General features: G+C 46.1%; 2 protein-coding genes across 3 annotated transcripts; one reads left to right on the top strand and one right to left on the bottom strand.

The window, feature by feature from the left end:
- Positions 1-5872: 5872 nt before the first annotated feature.
- Positions 5873-8076, top strand: LOC105052460 (scarecrow-like protein 3). Of its 2 annotated transcripts, XM_073244843.1 has the most exons (2): positions 5873-6417; positions 6489-8076. In XM_073244843.1, exon 2 carries the CDS (start codon positions 6540-6542, stop codon positions 7932-7934), a length of 1395 nt encoding a protein of 464 aa, XP_073100944.1. In that variant the 5' UTR covers positions 5873-6417; positions 6489-6539; the 3' UTR covers positions 7935-8076. The 2 variants fall into 2 exon arrangements, with proteins under 2 accessions (XP_073100944.1, XP_010931580.1); XM_010933278.4 differs by having other exon boundaries at positions 5874-8076.
- Positions 8077-21089: 13013 nt separating this feature from the next.
- On the bottom strand, positions 21090-25306 carry LOC105052461 (zerumbone synthase-like). The gene is given in 3 exon segments (XM_010933280.3): positions 21090-21306; positions 21309-21919; positions 25171-25306. Coding segments are annotated over 3 exon segments (831 nt in total). The 5' UTR covers positions 25212-25306; the 3' UTR covers positions 21090-21127.
- Positions 25307-25598: the final 292 nt, after the last annotated feature.

The following is a 25598-nucleotide window of genomic DNA, read 5'->3' as shown; positions in this document are numbered from 1 at the left end:
AGTTGCGAAGGGTGGAGACAAATGGAAAGGAGATTGAAAACACAAACTCAGCAACAAGTTTAGAAGAGACCTATATATATATATATATCGAATGTGTTATAACGATGGAGACATTTCCAGTAGCATGTATAGTCTAAGGGCCTCGGCGATGATAACTCATTTAACCTTTGTAAATTTCACTTCATGCTTTTTTTTTTTTTAAGGGTATAATATATAGATAATTCCATCTAGGGCTTATTTGGCTCACAAGAATTTTTTTTTTATTGACAATTTTTTTCTAAGAAGTTCATATATGAAACATGATGGTTGAAAAAATAATTTAGGTATGTTTGATTGCTTATAGAAAAGTTATACATTGAAAAGTGACTTATATTCTGTTGAATATCTATTATTTTTGAAAAATTATATCAATAAAAAAAAACTTATCCCATTCTATTTATGGTTTATGGATACTTTAAAAAAGAATCTCAATTTTTGGTGGGAATCATTAAACTCATATCATATAGGATTTTTTTAATAAAATACAATAATTTTATTTTCATAAAAATATATATGACTTTGCAATTTTTTTTGAAAACTTCAATCAAATAAGAAAAATATTTTATTTTTTCCATCGGCCATATATACTTTCCATATCTCTTTTTTTCCAACGAACAAAAAAATACTATTTTTTAGTTATATTTATAAAATAATATAAAAAATTAAGAACATCCTCTCAATGTTAGCTCAATTTTACTAATATCTTCTTTACTTTAAAAAATATCAAACTAGTCTTTCTAATTATCGATTGTTCCAATATGATCCAGATTTTATAAAATGATAAAAATATCCTTATCTTCATCTCTTTCCCCCTCTTTGATTGATTTTCTCCTTCATTACCGACGTCTCTCTTTCTTTTTCCTCCTCTCTTTTCTCTTCACACATTTCTCTTCCTCCCCTCCCTCATCTTTCTCTCTCCTCTTTTCTCCTCTTTTCCTATCTCCATCCATTCTGTTAGGATTTGATGCCTCAAGATTCAGCCCATATTGAGCCTACAGCGAGGTTCGCGGTGAAAAACTTAGTTCAACGAGACCAAGATCACCTGAAACAGAGCTCGGATGGAGGAGATACGAGCTTTTGAAGTCGGCACGAGATTCGAGGCGGTGGAGGACCGCCGGCGACCGACGGCGGGCGGCAGCAGCGCTGCCGCAGGCGGCGGCGCGAGGGACGCGCGACCCACGCGGGCGGGCGGCCCAGGCGGGCATGCGGCCCAGCCGGGCGTGCGGCCCAGGCACGTGCAGGCCCGCGCGCGGGAGCGGGCCGGCCGAAGCGGCCTGCTGGCCCTGTTCTCCGGTCCATCATGGACCAGGCGGTCCACGACTGGGCCTGTAGACCGCGTGGGCATTTCCCACACGTTTCTCGCGGTCCACGATACTATTTTGTGGATCGGAGCGCGATCTGAGGGCGTGGGTGGCTCCCGATTTTGATCCGACGGTCCAGGGGGTATTTGGCTTTGTTTAGGACTCCTAATCCATCTCTAAATAGGTTATAAACCTCTATTTAACCCTTTAAATAGGGTTGATCGGTAACAGAGAGGTATGTGGTTCGATTTTTCTGTTGAGGTCGTGCGGAACCCGAGAAGAGGAAGAAGAGAGAGGCGGAAGCGCTGAGAGAGAAGGAGCAGGAGGCTCCTGGACAGCGGTCACCAGGCACTTCAGGGGTTCAGGGGGTCTTCCAAGAGAGAGAAAGCTTTTGTGAGGGAAACTTCAGGTGAGAGAGAATTGGGTGTACAAGAGTTGAGGGTGAGGTCTCCTCTTATAAAATTTCTTTTTCATAGTGAAGTTTGCATGCCCCGTGGAGGCGAGCCCTTTTGTGGCTGATCCACGTATTTTGATTATTTTTTTTTTTATTTTATTTCTTCTTTCTTCCTGCTGCATCGCGTGGTACTGAAAGAATCTTGGGAGGTGGTGTCCTGGCCAGATCTCCACCCAACAAGTGGTATCAGAGCAAGGCAGTACAAGGATGCAGATTGCAGTGGTGGTGAGCAAGACTGAAGATGGAGAAGACAGGAACAATCAAGATGGAGATCAACAAGTTCGATGGTAAGAGCAATTTCTCCTTGTGGCAGGCAAGGGTGAAGGATGTGCTCATCCAATAGGGGTTGATCGAAGCTCTCTTGTGCGATGAGAAGCCGACCACCATGGAGGTGCGGGATTGGAAATGACTACAGATGCAGGCGGTGAGTACCATCCGCATGTATCTGGCGGATGAGGTGGTGATCCATGTGCTGAGCAAGACTTCTCTGATGGTGCTGTGGTTGAAGCTCGAGGAGTTGTACATGGCGAAGTCTCTCACCAACACTCTTTTTCTCTGGAGGTAGTTTTACCAACTACGGATGACTGAGGGACAGAGAGTGCAGGAGTATCTGAGCCACTTCCAGAAGATCCTCACCGACCTCCTCAGCATTGACGAGAACGTTGAGGAGAAGACTAGGGTGCTGGTTTTGCTGGCGTCGCTTCCCCCTTCGTACGAGTCCTTGGTGACTGCTCTTCTAGTGGGGAAGAGCACTATCAAGATGGACGAGGTCACCATGGCGATACTCCAGAACGAGGTTCTCAGAAGGGAGAACCCAGCTTCGAGCTCAGGTGGCGGTAGCTCAGCTTTGGTGGCTTTTGAAAGAGCAGGAGGTGGTAGACGGAGCAACAGGAGATCGCAACGAGGGCGGTCTAATCCAGGAGGGACTTGAGCAAAACCAGGTGTTACTGGTGTTAGGAGTTGGGGCATCTTGCCAAAGATTATCCTCAACTTAAAAATCGGACGGTGGCTGCTGTAGCGACGGCCGGCAGCGATTCAGATGGAGATGTCCTGGAGATATCTGACGAGGTATCTACTTCTTCCCAGTAGTGGATATTAGATTCTGCATGCCCCTATCATGTATGTTGCAGAGAGGAGCAGTTTGACTCCCTGGAGAACAGTGAGGGCACTGTATATCTGCCGGATGGATCGAGCTGTGCGATCAGAGGCATTGGGACGGTCAGCTGGAGGACACATGATGGTGCGTGAGGAGATTGGGGGAGGTCCGATACATACTCGATTTCAGACAGAATCTTATCTCACTTAGCAGACTGGATTCGAGAGGCTACAGGACGGTAGCTGGTGGAGGAATCCTGAGGGTGTTACACGGTGATAGGATTGTGCTGGAGGGGAAGAAGGGGAGCAGAGGACATTATTACTTGGCAGGGAGCCCAGTGCGAGGTGAAGCTTCGAGAGACAGGCGGAGCCCAGAGCGAGGTGGAGCTCCAGGAGACGGATCGGGCACGAGATAGGAGACTCGGGAGGATGAGAGGCGACGTCGCAAGGTGAGATTCCTATTGCAGCAGGATGATGCCCCGAGCAGGTCTCAGATCAGGAGGAGCACAGCATACGACGGAGATGGGATCGAGCAGCCTGACTCGACTCCCATGTTTGTCCATCCATGATCAGCAGGCGATTGCCCCAAGGCATGGGGGCGAGGAGATCCAGAAGCTCTCGGAGTTTGGAGGAGGCCGAATATCGAGTCGAGGTGGAGATTGTTAGGATTTGATGCCTCGAGATTCAGTCTATATTGAGCCCACAGCGAGGTTCGCGGTGAAAAACGGAGTCCAACGAGATCAAGATCACCTGAAACGGAGCTCGGATGGAGGAGATACGAGCTTTTGAAGTCGGCACGAGATTTGAGGCGGTGGAGGACTGCTGGCGACCGGCGGCGGGCGGCAGCGGCGCGCGGGACGCACGACCAAGGCCCACGCGGGATGCGCGACCCACGCGGGCGGGCGGCCCAAGCGGGCATGCGGCCCAGCCGGGCGCGCGGCCCAGGTGCGCACAGGCCCACGCGCGGGAGCGGGCCGGCCCAGGCGGCCTGCTGGCCCTGTTCTCCGATCCACCGTGGACCGGGCGGTCCACGGCTGGACCTGTGGACCACGTGGGCGTTTCCTATATATTTCTCGCGGTCCATGGCACTATTCCGTGGACCGGAGCGCGATCTGAGGGCGTGGATGGCTCTCGATTTTGATCCGACGGTCCAGGGGATATTTGGCTTTGTTTAGGACTCCTAATCCATCTCTAAATAGGTTTTAAACCTCTGTTTAACCCTTTAAATAGGGCTGATCGGTAACAGAGAGGTGTGTGGTTCGGTTTTTCTGCTGAGGCCGCACGAAACCCGAGAAGAGGAAGAAGAGAGAGGCGGAAGCGCTGAGAGAGAAGGAGCAGGATGCTCCTGGACAGCGGTCGCCAGGCACTTCAGGGGTTCAGGGGATCTTCCAAGAGAGAGAGAGAGCTTTTGTGAGGGGAACTTCATGTTAGAGAGAATTGAGTGTACAAGGGTTGAAGGTAAGGTCTCCTCTTATAAAATTTCTTTTTCATAGTGAAGTTTGCATACCCTGTAGAGGCGAGCCCTTTTGTGGCTGATCCACGTATTTTGATTGTTTTTCTTTTTGTTTTATTTCTTCTTTTTTCTTGCTGCATCGCGTGGTACTGAAAGGATCTTGGGAGGTGGTGTCCTGGTCAGATCTCCACCCAACACATTCTTCCATCTCCTCCCCTTTCCATTTATTTCTTCTCATTCTCCTCCTCCAAACTATCTATAAATCAGCTTACTCAGCGGCCCCATCCACCTTCATCTTTTTCTGCCTTCTCTATCTTCTTTCTCTCCATCTTCTTCTCTTCTTTATCCTCCTCCTCCACTATATTTCTTGTCGGCGGCCCGTCTCCCCTCCTTCCCTTCCTCCTCATCTTTTTTCTCCTCTTTATCCTTTTTCTTATCTAAACCAATCTATGAACCCTATCCCTTTAGATGACCCTCCTCTATATCCACTCACGAGCAAAAAATCCTTTCCTCTCCCTTTCCTCACTCATTTCTTCTCTTTCATGGTGGCTCACTCCACCTCCTTCCCTTCCTCCTTATCTATTTTGTCTCCTCATCTTTTTTCTCCTCTCAAATTGTCCATAAGCTATCTTCTTCATGGTAGTTCCTTCCATCTCTATCTCTTTTTGCTGGTAATCTATTTTTTTTTCTCTCCATCCTCCCAATCTTTTTCTCTTTCTTGTCCTCCTCTCTCTTTAATCCATTTTCGATGGATGAACCTTCTTTCTTCTTTTACTTCCTCCTCATTCACCTCTTTTTATTCTTTTCTTCTTTCAAGTCCATGTACGACTAAGAAGCATTTTCATTCATTTTGATAGAAATTTGATATTATTTATTGATAAAATAAATAGTTGAATCATGTTGAAATATATCGATAAATATAAAAATTAATTTGATATTTTTTTAAAATATAAAAATATAAATAAAATTAAATATATTTTTATAAATTTTTAAAAAAATTAAAATATAAAATTTTTTTTGGTTGACCATGTTACAATCGTGCAGTAAAAACAAATAATCTACTACCTTGGTCCACTCATAAATATTTTATCTGCCGGTCACGAAGTTCTCGTCTCATGAATAGACCTGACAGCTGCGGCGTGGGTATGCGATCCCACCGCAATAAAGAGAGCAAGTCCTCCTTCGTGACCACGTGACTGACATCTCCAACCGTTCTCCTCCTCACCCTCTGTCCTCAAAATCCAACCAAAAACGTCACCCCAACCTTTCAACCTTCGTCCACCTGTCAGCGTAATAACCCCGAAGGGGAGCCCTACACACAAGCCACACAAAGTGTGAAAAGAGTAACCAAACCATTAACCATCCCACCCCTTTCATAGTTTATTCATCCTTGTCTTATCCAGACATAAGCACACCCCACCCACCCCACCCCACCTCACTCCCTATTTTATTCCTCTATCTCTAGACCTGTCACAAGTGAAACAGGAGGCAGAGGTGGTTTGGTCCAAACAAGGGGTCCATGCCCAAGGGTGGAACATGCCCCCCACCTTCGTCCTTTTCCGCAACCTCCTTGTCTCTTTCTCCTTAACAATGGAGGATGGCAACGCTTGGAGCCTTGGACGCGCCCAGCCGCTCGCAAAACGACAGGCATAACTGGCCTTGGAGGCATTCAAAAAGGAGTGCCGCTTCCAAATTTCCCCCAGACCCTCCCAAACTAAAAACAAAGAACCCAAAGGACTCTGATGCCTTGGGCCTTGGTCGAGCGTGGATGGACGCTAGTGGAGTTATGGAATAACCCTGGCCTGCCCATTATTCCCCTTCTCCCCACCTCAAGACAAGAGACTTGAACGATTAAAATAAGACTAAAAGCATCGTCGACTAAAAGGGTCTTGGGTAAAGAGAACAAAAGGAAACGAAAACTCTCCTTCCCACAAATTCCAAATTCCTTTGGGCGCCCCCATATTCCTCTCCTTTCCAACCCCTAGCACTTTCCTGATGCCATAATAAAATTGTAACCCCAAACCACACCCCTTCTCATAAAAAAGCTGCTGCGGTCGCGGTTGCAGAGAGATATTGTAGGGACAAATTTGATTATTTTAGATTCGTTCGAGAGATTTGGTTGTTGATGATGGAAGGGATGGTGCAGGACGAGGGATCGTCGTCGGTGACGTCGTCGCCGCTGCAGTGCTTCTCGCTGATGTCCCTCTCGCCGGCGGCCCAGCTGATGTCCCCGCCGGTGCCGTGGCTCCGGGAGCTGAAGGCTGACGAGCGAGGGCTGTGTTTGATCCACCTCCTCCTCAACTGCGCCAACCACGTCGCCGCCGGCCAGCTGGAGCACGCCAACGCGTTTCTCGAAAATATCTCGCTTCTTGCCGCTCCCGACGGCGACACCATGCAGCGCATCGCGACCCACTTCACGGAGGCGCTCGCCCGCCGCGTCCTCCGCTCCTGGCCCGGCCTCTACCGCGCTCTCCACCCGCCGACGGTGCCCCGCCTGCCGCCCGACGCCCTCCTCGCCCGTCGCCACTTCTTCGATCTCTGCCCCTTTGTCCGTCTCGCCTTCCTCGTCTCCAACCAGGCCATCCTGGAGGCGATGGAAGGGGAGCGGGTGGTCCACGTCGTCGACCTCGGCGGCGCCGCCTCCGACGCCGCCCAATGGGCTGCGCTCCTCCAGGCCCTCCGCGTCCGCCCCGAGGGCCCGCCCCACCTCCGCCTCACCGTCGTCCACGAGCACAAGGAATTCCTCGACCTCACCGCCACGCGCCTCACCGAGGAGGCCGAGCGCCTCGACGTCCCCTTCCAATTCCACCCCATCGTCGCCCGCCTCGACAACCTCGACGTCGAGATGCTCCGCATTAAGACAGGCGAGGCGGTAGCCATCAGCTCGGTGCTTCAGCTACACACACTTCTCGCCGCCGACGACCTCGCCGCCGTCGGGGGGCACCAAAGGAAAACCGCGCCACCCTTGGCCAAGAATCCCAGCACAACCCAGCTCCATAGAATAGTCCAAATGAACCACCAGGGCACGCTAGGAGAGATGCTGGAGAAAGACCATGCCAATGGGCACAGCCCGAGTCAGGACTCGGCGTCGTCATCGTCTCTCGCATTAACCCCGTCGCCGAAGACGGAGTGCTTCTTAGCATCGCTGTGGGGGCTGTCGCCGAAGGTCATGGTGGTGACGGAGCAGGAGTCGAACCACAACGGGCCGAAGCTGACAGAGCGGTTCATGGAGGCTCTCAATTTCTACGCAGCACTGTTCGATTGCCTCGAGTCGACGGCGCCGAGGATGTCGGTGGAGCGGGCGAGGATAGAGAAGATGCTGTTCGGGGAAGAGATCAAGAATATTATCGCTTGCGAGGGCGGGGAGAGGAGGGAGCGGCACGAGAAGCTGGAGAAGTGGGTGCAGAGGCTGGAGCTGGCGGGGTTCCTGAGGGTGCCGCTGAGCTACTTGGCGATGCTGCAGGCCAGGAGGCTGCTGCAGAGCTATGGGTGTGAGGGGTACAAGGTGAGGGAGGAGGATGGCTGCTTCTTTTTCTGCTGGCAGGATAGACCCCTCTTCTCTGTTTCAGCTTGGGGGTTCAGGAGATTTTAGCGAGTTGAGTGACTTGTGGAGGCTGTTTTATTTTCTTCAACATCTTGTATAAAACCTTTAATTCCTTCTCTGTTTTTTTTTCCCCGCTTACTTGATTCAAATGAATAACATTTTTGACAAGAATGTGGTTTGGAAATCATTATATTTTTGGTTTCTTTGCTCAATCCATTTTGGAAATATATTGTTGTTGTATGCAAGGGATTGTAACTCCGCATATTTTCTTTTTGGATATGGTTATTTCTAAACCTAAATAAACAAGAGGACTTCGACTGTTGAGGGCCAGCATAAAACTATAGTCACATTTTATGAGAATAAATTCTGTGTTCGGTTGGCTATATGGAGAATATGAGAGATTTGTGTTTGAAGATTGAGGTGGGAAGACTTGGTTCCTAATGAAGGGGGTTTTGGACCTCATTATTTGGGTTATATTCTATACTTGGGTCTTGCGAAAATGATGTTGTGAGGCCTTTCTATCCTCAGACTTTCCCGTTTTTATCTCCATGAGCTCTCCTGTCCTTGGTTTTATGATAGATCTTCTTGAAAATCTATGCTCTTCATCTTTGGTCATCCTTTTTCCCTTACAATTTTGGTTTGGCCAGTTGAGAGCTCTGTCGCTGCACTGTCATTCTTGCAAAGGCTTTTCTCTGGGTTGAGGAGACCTTTTTGCTCTGCTGCTTCTGATACCATGGGATGCTATTCTTTTGTAAAGCTATTGATGGCTTGAAAATCTGACCTCCCATATTCTCCTGGTATTCTTAGCCTGAACATGGCTGCCTTGGGGAACCAGTTTCTTAATATTGTTAACATCCGGTTCTCACGAATGTTGGAAGACTTACATCCTCATTGGGCATCAGAAAACTGGTTCATTCTATTTGTGTGTGGTGCTTTGAATTTTAAATGGTTTCTGCAATGTCTTGCGAGTTTGGTTTTGGTTTTATGCTGTACCAGTCCCATGATAACAAATTTGTAGGGGGAATGGCAGTTCTCCAAGAACTGTAAAATATGAGATGCCGTTCTAGGAATTCTTCTGATCGTGAGATGCGGATGAGAATTTAAGAAATTGTTAGACCGTAATTGAACTGCTCTGAGACAGCGTTAGAATCTGAAACTGCTATATGCTCCTAAAATCACTGTGCAAAGATGAGGATTTGAATTAGTTTGTTGAACAGAGTTGGATGGTGTATAGAAGCACAATGATTCGCAGGTTTCTTCAAATTTCTCCTAATCTTTTAGATTCTGCCAGGATCATGACTACCAGTTCTTTTTTGTACTTTTGTTACTTGGCTTGTTGGATTGTCTTTGGCATCTCTATTCATGGTGGCCCTCCCTAGTTGTGATTTCCATAAGCTTTCTCCCCTTTGTTTTTGGCGTTTTGGCTTGTGGGATTCTTGTTAGGAATCTCTCTCTGCATAAGTCATAATCTTGTTCTCCATGAGCTTTCTTCCTTCTTGTTTGCACATTGTAAACTGACAGATATTTTGAATAGTGTTGGATTTTCTGGTTTCCATCTGTCTTTGGTTTCTCAACTCCGTCGAGTACTTGCTTGTTTGGTGTTTGTCTTTGGACTTGTCATATTTGAAGGCATACCTTCGGTTTTGGTCCTGAAGGGTGCTTGGTTTTGTTCTCTGCATGCGGTATTGAACCTCGCAGAATATGGGATGGTTTGAAACTAAAACATCTATACTCTCTCGTGCTTGGCTAAAACATCATTTGTCATATTTCTAAGGATAAATTCCTGAGACTAAGACTTGGAGCTTTCATCTCTTCTGCTTGGGACAATAGGATCTTTGCTCTGTGGGCTTGCAATTAGCTAGGCATTTACATGTGTCTTCGGCTCTTCGCCAATTCCTCTAGTTTTCTTGGGCACAAGATTGGAGTTTTATAAGGCAAATAAGAGTGTCAAACGCGGCTTGTATTTCAGATTCTTTTATGGATTGTTTTGTGATCATAGCATGGTATCAGACTAACGAGATTGGACAGTGAAACTGGTTAGAATGATTACACTAACATCCACTGGACTTCTATATGCTTGCATTAATATTTATTAGAATTTGACAGGTGTAAAATAACGGTAAAGGGTATCAAATGGATGGATTTGATTCTATGGAAGAATGGACCAAAAGTAAAGGGTAGGAAAAGAAGAAATACAAAAGTTAATAAGCAGAAAACACACATGATGTAGCGCAAGGAGTCTCGATCATGGCCGCTTGAGTATGGCATGATGGCCATGATTGAGAGATATCTTGGCCATCTCGCCATACATGGGTGGCCGTGATTGGGAGACAGACCCTTTCCAAATTCAATACCAAACTAGATAGGAGACGGGTACAAATCTGGAATGCAATATGCTTTCCTTCCCAAACTTTTGTTACACCAGTTTCGAACAGCTATTGTTGGGTTTAGTCATTAATCTTTTCCACTCCTTGGGCTCTAGGGTAGGTTACAAAGGGTTTATAACTGGAGGGTCTTCGGTGATTTCAGATCTTTGCCTCTTCAATTCTGGGTCCAAAGGATATTCCCAGAGGTAAATCAATTGGAAAGAATTCAAATGTGATGAGAAAAAGACATCATAAAAACTCATAGCAGGGAGTCAATGAAGCTTTAATCATCAAGGACCTGAGTGACATAAAAGACAACCGACTTAGTTGCCCTCTAAAATTACCATTAACTACATCTCAAGGTGCAAAAGAATATAGATAAGAATCAAACAAATTAATTGGCAAACAACTAGGTTAACTTGCTACATTCCATTTGCCTTATTACCCAGAATGAGCTCCAAACATCTTAATTTCATGAACCCTTCAAAACCAACCCAACTAAAATAGTCAGGCCAGTTGAAGGTTAATCAAATGAGGACACCACGCCAGGGCATAGACTTTGGAACACAATCCATTTGAGCTCTTGCCATTAACCAAATCATGATAATTAAATATTCAACCCTTGCATGGATGGTGCAACCGCAAGCAACCAACTCAAAGGTAAGCTTTTTAGATATCCACATGTTGGGTATAAAATACCCCCAGCCGAAGTTCGTAAAAGGCCGACCCTCCCTGAGCTCTTCCGGCTTCCGACCTTGCGCGATGTCTTTCTGAACTCCCCCAGCCGTCTGAGCTTCCACAATGCTATCCAGACTTCTCCGATAATGAGCTCCTCCATTCATCTACCGGGCTGCTCCAAACGCTTTTCGAGCTTCTCCAACAGCAGGACGTCTACGTAACCAGACTCCATCCAAGTTTCTACAGCGGTCGACCACCTTCCGAATTTCATCCGAGCCCTTACAAGAGCCGGATCCCAGCCGAACTTCTACTGCGAATGGATTCCAAACGAATTTCTACAATGGACGGGCTCCACTAGTCGGATTTCTATTCCAAACTTCTTCCGGACTTCGTCAATGACCGAGCTCCTCCAACAGCGGGACTTCTATAATAAGAAGTTTCCATCCGAGCTTCCACGATAACTGATCTTCGTCTGAGCTTCTACAATAAGCGGCCTCCTTTCAGACTCCTATAAAAGTCAGACTCCGTCCGAACTTCTACAGCAAAATTGAATCCCGGACTCCTCCAACGTTCGACCTTCTACAGTGTCCTCAAGACTCCTCCAGCAGACAAACCTCAACAACGCCATCCGAACTCCACTGTCGGACGACCACCTGCCGGATTCCTCATGAAATTGGATCTCTCCGATGGACAATCTTCAGATGAGCTTCCACATCAGGCAAATTCCAGACGGACTTCTCTGGCAATCGGACTTCTATCGGACTTCACCAACAGAAAATCTCCGTCCGAGCTTCTACAGTAGATGACTCCCGCTTGTAGCATCAGCGTCCAAGGCATCCGACAATAGTAGACTCGTCAGCAACCTCGAAAATATCTGAACTTCTCCTGGATTGCTGAGACAGAGAGCCATTCCACTCCATCAGACGTCCCGATCGAGCTTCAGTCGTCAGGCCCGAACTCTCTGGCAAGTCACGACAATGGCCACTACCCTGCTCCACTCTCTGTAACGGATTCCACATGGCTCCACCATTCTCTAGCAAGTCACGACAATGGACACCACTCCACTCTCCATAACAAACCCCACGTGGCCCTGAACGGCCTCCTGACGCCACTACTCTCCGTAACAAACTTCGCGTGGCCTCGAACGGTCCACTACCAGACAGTTACAGACGTCGCTATCAATCAGTTACGCTCTCCATCTATAAAAAGGGATCCCAAATACGTTCTTCTCTAGGCTCTAAACTCTATCTCGAAACTCTGCTAAAATTCCATTTGAGTGCTCCATTTCTATTGAGGTAGAGTACTGACTTGAGCATCGGAGGGTCTTGTCGGAGCACCCCCAACTCCAGTTTAGACTTTTCTTGCAGGTCTCGACGGCGGATGCGATCCCCTCGACTCCAGCTTCTCCGACGTCGGCGGAATTCTGCACTAACAAAATTGGCGCTGGAGGAAGGACCTGTGTCTTCGTAGTACCCTTGTTCTTAAAGGAGTACTCAACGGAACTATCTTCGATCATCTTCTTCGACACTTTCTCTTTCTTCCTTTATCAGATCTCCACCTGATGTCTCCCCGAAAGGCATCCATCAGATGATCTACGGTCTCCGTGGCCAGATCTCAGCGAGACCCGCAAGCTCTGACCTCGTCTCCAGTTTTCCAGGCTCCTCCTCCTCCGGCAACGGCAGTCGGCATGGAGCAGTTCGACTTGCTGGTTCAGCAGGTCAGGGGCCTCACCGAAACAGCGCAGGCCATGCAGCAGCAGCTGCAGCAGCCGCAGGCATCAGTGCGGCTGGAAAGAGCATCGTCGGAATTTCAGAATCCGACGATCGGGTAGGCTACTTGGGCCAGTCGCCCTGTCTTCCTCGGAAAGGGAAAGCAGAAGGTGGAGAGCCCTCTGTCCAATCACGATTCCACCCCCGGAGGGTCCCTACCTCCATTCTACCAAAAGACCCTCGAGACTCACGGTCGAAAGGACCTCCTGGATCAAAGATTTCAAGAGATGAACTGACGGATCGAGGAGCTCATCAGATGAGGTCGGCTCGATAGATTCATCCGACGTCGACCTGAAGGTAGGGAGGATCGGTCGAGGACCCTACTACAGCCAGAGCCGCCAAGGAGGGAGGAACAGCCTGAAGATCGGTCTCCAACTGGGATCATCAACACCATTTTTGGAGGACCCCGATGGGGAGCAGCCAGTGGATCGACCGTACCGCCCAAGCAGCAGAGGACTGAAGAGTCTATAACCTTTACTGAAGAAGATGTCCAAAAGATTCAATTCCTCCATAATGATGCGGTTGTAATTTCTTTAAATATTGCTGACTATGATGTACGCTGCATTCTTGTTGATAGTGGAAGCTCGGTCGATATTCTGTTTTACGATGCAATCTCGAAAATGTCCATTTCGGATGGTCGATTGGGGCCGATAAACTCTCCGTTGGTAGGGTTCACTGGCGATGCTGTGCCAGTGAAAGGGGTAATAACTTTAACCATGGTTGCAGGCCGGTACCCAAAGCAATCAAGAGCACAAGTGGATTTTCTGGTAGTAAGGGCGCCGTCTGCCTACAACGCAATACTCGGCCGACCTGACCTCAACGCCCTCCGAGCTGTGGTGTCGACCTACCACTTGAAGCTGAAATTTTCTACTAGCCAAGGAGTCGGAGAGGTCAGAGGAGATCAAGCCCTGACAAGGCACTGCTACAACATAGCCCTTCAAAAAAATGGTCAGTCCGACCCCTGTCCGATTGATGGATTGGACACCCGCGACGACCTTGCTGAAGAACGGAGTGAGCCAATTAAAGATCTTGTCTCAATTCCTTTGAACGATGGGAATAAGAAGCATGTGGTGAAGATCGGCTCTGACCTAGGAGAAGAGGTACGGACACAGCTCATTAATTTCCTACAAAAGAATGCGGATGTTTTCACTTGGATCCCGACGGACATGCCAGGGATTGATGCGGGAGTCATGGAACACCGCCTAGCTGTTGATCCCAAACATCAGCCGACGAAGAAAAAAACCCGAAGTCATGCATCGGAAAGGCAAGTGATAATAGCGGAGGAAGTTGATAAACTCCTGAAAGCCGGGTTCATCAGAGAAATCAACTACCCGAACTGGGTCTCCAATGTGGTTCTCGTCAAGAAGGCGAACGGCAAGTGGAGAATATGTATAGATTTCAAAAAGCTAAACAAAGCCTGCCGAAGGACAGTTACCCTCTGCCCAGAATTGATCAATTAGTGATGCAACCTCAGGCCACGAGCTTCTCACTTTCATGGATGCATTTTTCGACTACAATCAAATCAGGATGGCACCGGAGGACGAAGAAAAAATTACTTTTATTACTAACCGTGGTCTTTATTGTTACAGGGTCATGCCTTTTGGCCTAAAAAATACAGGGGCGACCTATCAACGGCTGCTGAACAAGATCTTCAAAGAGCAGATTGGCCGCAACATGAAGGTCTACATGGACGATATGCTTGTAAAAAGCAAATCCACAAAGAACCACGTCGCCGACCTTGAGGAGACCTTCAGCGCCCTCCGAAAATATAAGATGAAGCTGAACCCGGCCAAGTGCGCTTTTGGAGTAACCTTAGAAAAATTCTTGGGCTTCATGGTATCGGGGCGCGGGATCGAAGCAAATCCAAAAAAGATTCGTGCCATCTAGGAAATGACCGCCCCGAAGTTAATAAAGAAAGTTCAGTGCCTTACTGGGAGAGTAGCAGCTCTGAATCACTTCTTCTCAAGGTCGGCCGAACGATGCCTGCCTTTCTTTCAGACCCTCAAGCAGCCGAACAACTTCTGTTGGACCACTGAATGTCAGTAAGCATTCAAAAAATTAAAGAGCTACTTCGGCTCACCTCCGCTATTGGCAAAGCTCGAACTCGGAGAGGAGTTGTTTCTGTACCTGACGGTCTCCCCTGTGGCTCTCGCAGCAGTTCTGGTTAAGGAAGAAGCAAAAATTCAATGGCCGATCTACTACATTAGCTAAGTATTGAGAGACGCGGAAACCAAGTATACTAAGTTAGAGAAACTAACTTATGCCTTATTGATTGCAGCTCGAAGACTCCGATCTTACTTTCAAGGGCACACCATAATACTGCTCACCGACCAGCTGATCAAGGCGGTTCTGCATCGAGCGGATGCTTCTGGCAGGATAGCGAAATGAGCAATCGAGCTCACGAAATTCGACATCAACTATCAACCTCGGCTGGCGATTAAAGCCCAGATATTAGCAGACTTCATAGTGGAGTGCATTATTCCGGAAGAGGCCAAACTTGAGCGAGGTGAAGCCGACAACTCAAGGCTCCAGTCGAATTCCCCTGAAGAAAGAGCAGATCTCCCTGATGGTTTTTGGGCCCTCTACGTGGACGGTTCCTCCAACGCGGGCCTGATCTTGGTCAATCCAGAAGAAATTATTGCGGAGTACGCACTGCGCTTCAAATTTTCTGTGACAAATAATGGAGCAGAATATGAAGCTCTAATTGTAGGATTGAGGATCGCCAAAGAATTAGAAGTAGATCGGCTCCAAGTCTACAGTGACTCCCAATTTGTGGTAGGACAAGTCAGCGGAAACTATGAAGCTCGGGAGGACAGTATGGCCAAGTATCTCAAAAAAGTAAAAGAGATCATCCCTGCCTTCGGTAGCTTTGACATCAAGCAGATTCCAAGAGCAGAAAATATCAGGACCGACCTTCTCTCCAAGTTGGCTACACTGGCTCCGGCTGAGCTGTCCAAGAAAGTCTTCTTCGAAGTTCTGAAGTGCCCAAGTACAGAAGAACCGCAGCTTGTGATAGAGATCAACCATGAACCCAGCTGGATTGACCCACTGGTTGCATACCTCAAGGACGGGGTTCTTCCTCCTGATGTAAAAGAAGCTCGAAAGCTTAGGAACCAGGCCTCCCAATATATTCTTTATGAAGGCAAGCTGTACAAGAGGTCGTACTCTTTGCCCCTTCTAAAATATCTCCGACCTTCTGAGGCCGACTTCGCCTTATGGGAGGTACATGAGGGAGTCTGCGGAAGTCACCTGGGGGCCAGATCTTTATCCCACAAGCTGCTCCGACAAGGCTATTACTGGCCTACCATGTACCACGACTCCATCGAATATGTCAGAAGGTGTGATCGGTGTTAGAGATATGCAAATATCCAAAGGCAACCCGCCTCCAAACTTATACCCTTGAGTACCCCATGGCTGTTTACACAATGGGGGATGGATATCCTTAAACATTTTTTCATGGTATCTGGGCAGCGGAAGTTCCTCCTAGTGGCAATTGACTACTTCACCAAGTGGGTCGAAGCTGAACCTTTGGCAAAAATTATAAAAGCTAAGGTGCAGGACTTCGTTTGGAAGTCAATTGTCTGTAGGTTCGGCCTACCCAGAACTCTCATTACTGATAATGGGCGATAATTTGCTGGGGCAAGGTTTGCTGAATTTTGTGAGGACTTAAACATCTTCCATAACTTCACATCAGTAGCCCATCCACAAGCAAACGGTGAAGCTGAGGTTACTAACAGGACTCTGCTGCAAGGAATCAAGGCGAGACTTGAAAGAGCAAAGAGAACTTGGGCAGATGAGCTTTATCATGTGTTGTGGGCATACCGAACTACCCAAAGACTACCCACAGGGGAGACCCCCTTTGTCTTAGCCTTCGGAACAGAAGCCGTGATTCCGATCGAACTCAAACTTCCGTCAGCACGAGTTGTGGCATTCGACGAGCAACACAACTCACAGGATCTCAAAGCCAACCTCGACTTATTAGAAGAAAAGTAGGAGACAGCTCAAGTTCGGATGGCCGCCTACAAGCAGAAAGTGGCTCGCTACTACAACTCCCGGGTCAAGAGCAAGGCCTTCAGAGTGGGGGACTTAGTACTTCGACGAGCCACTGTCTCACAACCTCAGAATCAAGGAAAACTCGCCCCTAACTAGGAAGGCCCGTATGAAGTCAGGGAGGTGGTTCGGCCCGAAACATACTATTTAAAAGAGCTCGGAGGAGCAGACCTTCCGCGACCATGAAATTCAAAAAATCTACGAATGTATTACCGATAACTTTACCTTAAATAAATGTTTCTTTCATATTCACATATCTTTTCTTTTGGTATGAGCTCATAACGATAGGGAGTAGCTCCTTCAGACAATCGAAATCAAGCATGTCAAGAACAAGAGGAAAACCTCGTCCTGACATGAACGAAGGCCCGATTATATAGAGACCGGATGGGGGGAGAGGCCCATGCAACGGCCCTTATGTGCCCCCACAACCATGTTAGGAACAGGAGGAGAACCTCATCCTAACATGAGCAAAGTCGAAGGCCTAGTTATTTAGAGATCGGATGGGGGAGAGGCCCTTGCAATGGCCCTTATGTGCCCCCACAGCCATGTTAGGAACATGAGGAGAACCTTATCCTAACATGAGCAAAGTCGAAGGCCCGATTATTTAGAGACCGGATGGGGGGAGAGGCCCTTGCAACAGCTCTTACGTTCCCCTACAGCTATGTTAGGAACAGAAGGAGAACATCGTCCTAACATGAGCAAAGTCGAAGGCCCGATTATTTAGAGACCGGATGGAGGGAGAGGCCCTTGCAACGGCCTTTACGTGCCCCCACAGTCATGTTAGGAACAGGAGGAGAACCTCGTCCTAATATGAGCAAAGTCGAAAGCCCGATTATTTAAAGATCGGATGGGGGGAGAGGCCCTTGCAATGGCCCTTACGTGCCCCCACAGCCATGTTAGGAACAGGAGGAGAACCTCGTCCTAACATGAGCAAAGTCGAAGGTCCGATTATTTAGAGACCGGATGGGGGAAGAGGCCTTTGTAACGACCCTTATGTGCCCCCACAACCCTGATAGGAACAGGAGGAGAACCTCATCCTAACATGAGCTGAAATTGACTATGTCAGAAATAGGAAGAGAACCTCGTCCTGACACAAATGAAGACCCGATCATTCAAGACCAGACGAGGAGGAAAGCCTCCTCAACGGCTCTTCTACACCCCTACGACCCCGTTAAGAGCAGAGAAAAAATCCTCACTCGAACACAAAAAAAAGAGAAGAGAAAAAGAGAAAGCGACGCGCCACGCCAGTGATAAGGAAAAACAAACTACATCAAAGACACAAGGAACCTCGTCTCAACGAGGAAGGAGACTCTTGTCAAAAACCCTCAGTCTCTAAGAGGGAACCCAATACTGGCAGGAGAAAATCGACTTCCTCAAGATAACGAGAAGTTCGGACCCCCAAGCTCGAGCATCGGGAGGAAGCGTCAAACTCGAGTGGCCTTGAAAAGATCTTCGATCATGAACAAAAGAGGCAAATCAATACGACGACGATCAGGAACCTTCAAACAATGTCGACATCGAACAAGACAAAAGACAAAAGAAGTTCGGTAAACGACAACTTAATGCAAGAATGGACAAGATAATGAAAAATTTTCTTTTCATTTCATTAGTGAAGTGTACATTACAATGCCTTGGAATGCCAAAAAAGAAAAATGACAAGAAAAGGAAAGAATATATAGAATAAAAGGTAAAGAAGCTCTAAGGAAGCTCGGCTTCTTCAAACTTCGAACTCTCGGTTCCAGCAACATCGAGGATTGCTTTAAATACTTAACTTCTTCTTCCAGTCTCCCTTCTGCTTCCCCCTTCCGCGGGATTGGGAAGTACTCATGGTCGAAGATGTACCACAAGCGCGGGCTCTGGACGATCAAGGCGAAGTACGGTCGGATCTATCTTTTCTACCCTCGTCTTCTTCGTCGATCCAGAAGTTGCAGCGCCTTTCCTCTTGTGGGCCTTGAGACTCTTGGCTAACATCCAAGCTGCGTCCGCATCCATATCTGCAATGAAAGAAGATCGGCATAGTTTAGAAACAGAGCCACGAAAAAAGGGAGAGTTCCGAAACTAACCTAGGCTGGTCTGAAGGATGCAGAGATGCAGAGATGGAGACGACTCGAAGAATGCCTAAGATCGAGAAGGACGTTGGAGAAGAACAAAACTCTCAGGAAGAAGGAGTGACCGAAGAAACTCCCAGGCAAAGTGAGACCCCTGAAGGAGAGAGGCGGATTTAAATAGGCGACGGGGTCCGGTGCAATAATGACTGCAGATCTTCTCTGACCGATCTATAACCGTCACGTGGCCCACTCACCGTGGCAGGCGGCTAAAGACGACTGATAACTGACAAAATCATTATTGCATCGTACCTAGAGCAATGCTCCAGCAGAAATTCCGAAAAAACTTTTTCGGATCGTCTCGATTTGAAAAGACTCCAGCACCAGCGCGCCAAATGCCAAAATATCTAGAAACAACCAAGTACGAAAATCAAGGGAGGCAACTTCGACTGTGAAAATTTTTCTGTATTTCCTTCATTCGAAACCCGAACTCGAAAGTAGGGAGACTGGTGTTGGGTATAAAATACCCCCAGTCGAAGTTCGTAAAAGGCCGACCCTCCTTGGGCTCTTCCAGCTTCCGACCTTGCATGATGTCTTTCTGAACTCCCCCGACTGTCTGAGCTTCCACAATGCCATCCAAACTTCTCCGATAATGAGCTCCTCCATTCATCTACCGGGCTGCTCCAAACGCTTTCCGAGCTTCTCCAACAGCAGGACGTCTACAGTAACCAGATTCCATCCAAGTTTCTACGGTGGTCGACCGCCTTCTGGATTTCATCCGAGCCCTTACAGGAGCCGGATCCTAGCCGAACTTCTATTGTGGATGGATTCCAGACGAATTTCTACAACGGATGGTCTCCACCAGCCGGATTTCTATTCCGAACTTCTTTCGAACTTCATCAATGACCGAGCTCCTCCAACAGTAGGACTTCTATAATAAGAAGTCTCCATCCAAGCTTCCACGACAACTGATCTTCGTCCGAGCTTCTACAATAAGCGGCCTCCTTTCAGACTCCTACAAAAGCCGGACTCCGTCCGAACTTCTACAGCAGAATTGAATCTCGGACTCCTCCAACGTTCGACCTTCCACAGTGTCCTCAAGACTCCTCCAGCGGACAAACCTCCACAATGCCATCCGAACTCCACTGTCGGACGACCACCTGCCGGATTTTTCATGAAACTGGACCTCTCCGGCAGACAATCTTCAGACGAGCTTCCACATCAGGCAAATCCCAGATGGACTTCTCTGGCAATCGGACTTTTACCGGACTTCACCAACAGAAAAGTCTCCATCCGAGCTTCTACAGCAGATGACTCTCGCCTGTAGCATCAGCGCCCAAGGCATCCAACAATAGTAGACTCATCAGCAACCTCAGAAACATCCGAGCTTCTCCTGGATTGCTGAGACAGAGAGCCATTCCGCTCCATCAGACATCCTGATTGAGCTTCAGCCATCAGGCCCGAACTCTCTGGCAAGTCACGATAATGGTCACTACTCTGCTCCACTCTCTGTAACGGATTCCACGTGGCTCCACCACTCTCTGGCAAGTCGCGACAACGGACACCACTCCACTCTCTATAACAAACCCCACGTGGCCCTGAACGGCCCCCTGACGCCACTACTCTCCGTAACAAACTCCGCGTGGCCCCGAACGGCCCACTACCAGGCAGTTACAGACGTCGCTGTCAATCAGTTACGCTCTCCGTCTATAAAAAGGGACCCCAGATACGTTCTTCTCTAGGCTCTAAACTCTATCTCAAAACTCTGCTAAAATTTCATTTGAGTGCTCTATTTCTGTTGAGGCAGAGTACTGACTTGAGCATCGGAGGGTCTTGCCGGAGCACCCCCAACTTCGGTTTAGACTTCCCTTGCAGGTCCCAGTGGCGGACGCGATCCTCTCGACTCCAGCTTCTCCGACGTCGGCGGAATTCTGCACCAACACCACATATGACAGTATCATTCAACAATTGAATAGAAGAACTTTGAAGTCATTAGATCTGTGTCAATCAACTGTTAAAATGCTCATTTTTGCATCCTCATTTGCACTTTCAGGTTAAATTTCCTAAGAATCGATGACTGCAGATTAACAGAGGAGGATTAGGATGATATGATCTCATTAACCGCCGGCTGCACCATTTCTCGGATAAGAAAAGATCAACATTCTAGCTTGCAATAGATTTAAGCACACAATGTAAATGGCTCATAAAAATTTTCTTATCTGAATTCGTTATATAATGCATCCATGGCTGGGTAATCAATCACTGACATTAAAGATGAAGTCTGCTAAATCCAAGTGATATCACCAAAAGATGAATGCATTAGCCAAATATCCTCAGTCGAATACTCGCACCGAGTTGTTCACACAAGTAAAACCCCCATCAACCATTAGATTGAGCCCACTGATGTACCTGGCTTCATCACTTGCCAAGTAGAGCACAGCCTGTGCTACATCATCTACCATCAGGTCCACACCTTTCAAGTTGGCATGGCTGCCAACAAAAGACAGAAAACTGCATCCTCCTGCCTCTCCTCCTCAGGCAAATGGGGCATGGAGAGGCTTGTGGGGGTTGCATATGGCGAGACACAATTCACACGTATTCCACGCTTCCCCAATTCTGCTGCCACATTTTTAGTGAGCCCCAGAACAGCATGCTTAGAACCTGTGTATCCATGGGGGCCTAGCCCTCCTGTTGTGCTCGCCACGCTGGCTAATGAGATTATGGAGCCCTTCCTTTGGGGAATCATGATACGTGCTGCATGCTTCATCCCAAGAAACACACCATTCACGTTCACATCAAACACCTTCTTGAATTCATTGAAGTCGGCATCCCGGATATCCTTCACCTTGCTGCCGGTGATCCCTGCATTGTTGACCATGATATCGATGGTACCATACTTGTCGGCTGTGAAGTCGACAGCACGGCGTACATCGTCTTCAATGGTGACATCGCAATGGAAGAAGCACACATAGGGGTCACCACCAAGGGACTTGCAGAGTTGCTGGCCAAGGTTGTCTTGGATATCGACCACACAAATCTTTGCACCGTGCTTTCTGAAGAGCCTGACAATGCTTTCACCAATACCAGTTGCTCCACCGGTTACAAGAGCAACCTTCCCTTCCAACCTTCACATTCAAACATTAAGACATTTCAGTGAAAACTTTGTTTTTTTTTTGGAAGGAGGGGGGTGTTAAATGTTTCTATACAATTTAAATAAAAGTAAATGTTGAAATACATTATTGAAACTCTTTGATCCCCTCTAAACACAAAATATTTTAAGTAAAAATGAACTTTCAAATGTAAAGCTTCTGCCACCGCAGAGTCTGTGAAGGGTCAGTTGATCGAGCCCGTGCGAAGATGTTTTTTCAATGCATTAAACTCTTGATACTCAAGTCCAACCTGACCATCACACCAAGGCTCATCCTCTTATCATCATGCAGCCTTACCTCTTATCATTGACCCAAATAATTAAAATTTACATGTTCCTTGAGTACTGATAAAATAAGTGAAGATATTTATGATAAGTTCTGTAAGATGTTTGAAACAAAAAATACCATGGGTACCAGTCACATGATTGTAAAAGGCTCCTTTTGAAACATTTAGTTGAATTTTGAAATATAATAGATGCTTTTCTTCTTAACCTTATTCTCTTCAAGTCGCATGCTCTGCTTAATACAATTACCAACTACAGAATTTACTTATAGATGGGATAAACTGTAGAGGAATTTTCAAATTCAATGAAACTGGCGGAAGGAAGAATGGAAGGAAGTAAGCTCTGCATGACATTCCTAGTCGTGAAGACCTCTAAAATTACCCAAAAAAAAATATAATCAAAACATTGGACAGATTTTAGCAAATACTGGGCTGTTTGTTAAATATATTAGTTAGTTCATCTCTCTATCTCAAATATAATGAAATTTTCCACTTATTCATATGTTTCTCATAAATATACCCATTAAGCATGACGATCAAGCCTTATCCATGTCATCTTTATGAATCCTTAATATCTAATTCTTGTTGACTTTGCAAGACTAGTTTACCGTCCATGCAACTTATTTTGAATCATTTCTTGCAAGAATATCCAGTTATCTGTGGTTTTGTACTCCTTTTTATGAGAGACTTCCTTACAGATATGAGCAGCTCTCCTCACAAGAGCCTGTTCAAAGTCACTGCACATGTCCATACCATTTGTCAGCCCAGCTTCTTTTTGTTAAATCGTTCCCCACCCAAGACTTCCTAGATTTACGATACTTGATACATTCATCTTGTGCGATCATCCCTTTTTTATTGTTCAACATTCCAAACTATTCAACATTGTACAAAAGAAGCTCTTCCCAAGTTTCTAATCCTCCTTTTTAATTCCTCTCTTTGCCATCAGAGTGTTCAGCATTCTGTAATACCAAATCAAAAGACAAAAAAGTAAAAGTAAAAACAAATACAAACAGAGAAGATTAAAGCATGAAAGAGAGTAAAGGAAACAACTGAAGGACAAGCGACCTAAAATTTGAGTCTCCTCCCTTAAAATTTTGAAGCCATGCCTAGAGGATTTTCTAGCACTGGAAAGACCAGAAAATGAATGGACACTCCCCTGTACAACAAGGAGTATTATCATCACCCAACCAATGATATTATAGGAGGCCTCTCCATGCAAGATAAGAACTATGCGTGGAGACTTCAGTAACATATGAAGAATCAAAGAAAAGAATGAAAGAATAAGATAAATGAGAACATTTAAAGGTGTGTAGTACAATATTCCGCTCCCAAACAAAATAATCATTAAGTGGCTTTTGAGGAGGTTTGCTTTTAGACAGAGGAAAGAGTTTGGTTCATACATGACGGGTTAATAAATAGAAAGCTTGGACTCTTCAACAACAGTATAAGAATAAAATTCAGGCCAGGGAATGAAAATAATCAACTTTTCTTCCCTCAAAAAGGAAAATAATCAACTTTTCAGTTTGTGTAATGAAGCGTGGGAAAGGAAGTATCGGCAAGAAGCGAGAATGGTTAAAGGAAAATGACACCTACCACCACACTCTGTGCCATGTAGAAGTATCTTTAAAACCTGAGTTTGCCACAGTACAGTAAGAGGGCCATGTTTATGCGTTACTCTGTTAAAGCGTTTTTAATCAACAAAGAAAGCATGCAACTTCATCTTTCTTCTAAAATGTCTTAATTGGATGTCAAGCACAATATTGAACTTTCGAAGAATATTATCTGTTATTAAGCTAGATGATCATGATTTTTTTGCTACATTTTATATCCCAAAGTTTTTACTAAGGGAAAAAAGAAAATCTAAACAACACCTTACAAATGGACTACAATGTCAAGTTTTGTAAGGTCTAAGAAGGTTGAACTGTGAGGATCTATATAGATGTGTATTTGGTTCCACATGTGTTATTCACTAGAAAGATCTTTGGTACTTATACAGGACCAAGGAATCCAAATAAGATTCTTTTTCTAACTTTTTTGGATGAATTCCGAGATTGTTATATATGGTACAATCCATATGATATCAAAGTCAACTCAACCTATATCTTATGTAGCCTAGGAGACACAGCTACACGAGTTCACTAGGGCTGACCATAAACTGATTGTGATGTTGGATTTACATGGATTTAGACTAGGTCTTAAAAAGAAAGGAATACATGTAACCTCCTATACTAAATCATGCTTAATTTTTGACATTTTTAATGAATAATCAAAAAAGAAACTAGGGCTGACCATAAACTGATTGTGATGTTGGATTTACATGGATTTGGACTAGGGCTTAAAAAGAGGTGAACACATGTAGCCTCCTATACTAAATCATGCTTAATTTTTGGCATTTTTATGGAATAATCAAAAAAGAAAAGAAAATAGTGATCTTGAACTTCTTATCGTGACATTTTATTCCGTCAAAGTAACTATACAGGCATGCTGCTTTTATCAAGTTCCTTATCTTCTTTCTCAAATTAAAAAGAAAAGAAAGGGACCACACATAAACTTCAAAAAGGCCATCCAACAATCTAATTTCCACTGCAAACCTTTCATCACATGTAGTGATTCTTTGCTGAGAAAAGAAGAGATTGGATCTTGATTAAGTGCAGGTAGAAACATTTATGGATGTTTTTATAACTTCAAGCGGTCAAACATCTCCAAATCAATCTGAAGTCAATCTATTGATAAATGCATGATGTCTTATCAATATCCAACCGTCAGCTTTCAGCAATCAAGAAGCAGAAATCAAAAGAAACTTGGAACAAGAAACAAGCAACTCCCAACTCCAGCAATCTTAGATTAGAAATATCCAAGCAGGGCAGGCTCCAGATAGATCGAAATATTTGCTTGGCTACAAAATTGGAGAGAAACGAAAGAAAAGGTGGGTCTTGTGGTTTACCTTCGAGGGAGAGGAGGAACAGAGTCGGCGCTGGTGGACATGGTGGTCTCCTAGTTCTCTCGCTCACCGACTCCACTCGTCTCAAGCAACCAGGAATTAAAAAAAAAAAAAGCACCATGCGAGTGGCAATTGCCTGGATTCTGGAGGAAAAAAAAAAACTCCAAGTGGTTAACGTGTCTGCCGCGCCGCAGCTTAAGGTATTCAGGTCGGTTGCAAAATTTAAACCTGTCCAAATCTAGACCTGTCACAAGTAATAAGTTTTTATTTTTTTTATTGTTTCTTCCAATTTCTCACCGTCTTTTTAATCTTTTATTAGGTTTCAGATAAGGCATTATGCTCACCAGGATTATTATTGTCACGCTCCAAATCCGGGACATAACACGGCCATGCTACCGAGGAATGGAGTCCACGATAATACGAAGCCAATC

The sequence above is a fragment of the Elaeis guineensis genome, chromosome 10, assembly GCF_000442705.2.
Source record: "Elaeis guineensis isolate ETL-2024a chromosome 10, EG11, whole genome shotgun sequence".
NCBI lineage: Eukaryota > Viridiplantae > Streptophyta > Magnoliopsida > Arecales > Arecaceae > Elaeis > Elaeis guineensis.
Note: the sequence above shows the minus strand (reverse complement) of the source record. Positions and strands in the feature narration are given on the sequence as shown.

Bases quoted from the DNA above. Each gene is read 5' to 3' on its own strand.
- LOC105052460 (XM_010933278.4), top strand. From the start codon at position 6,468: ATGATGGAAGGGATGGTGCAGGACGAGGGATCGTCGTCGGTGACGTCG.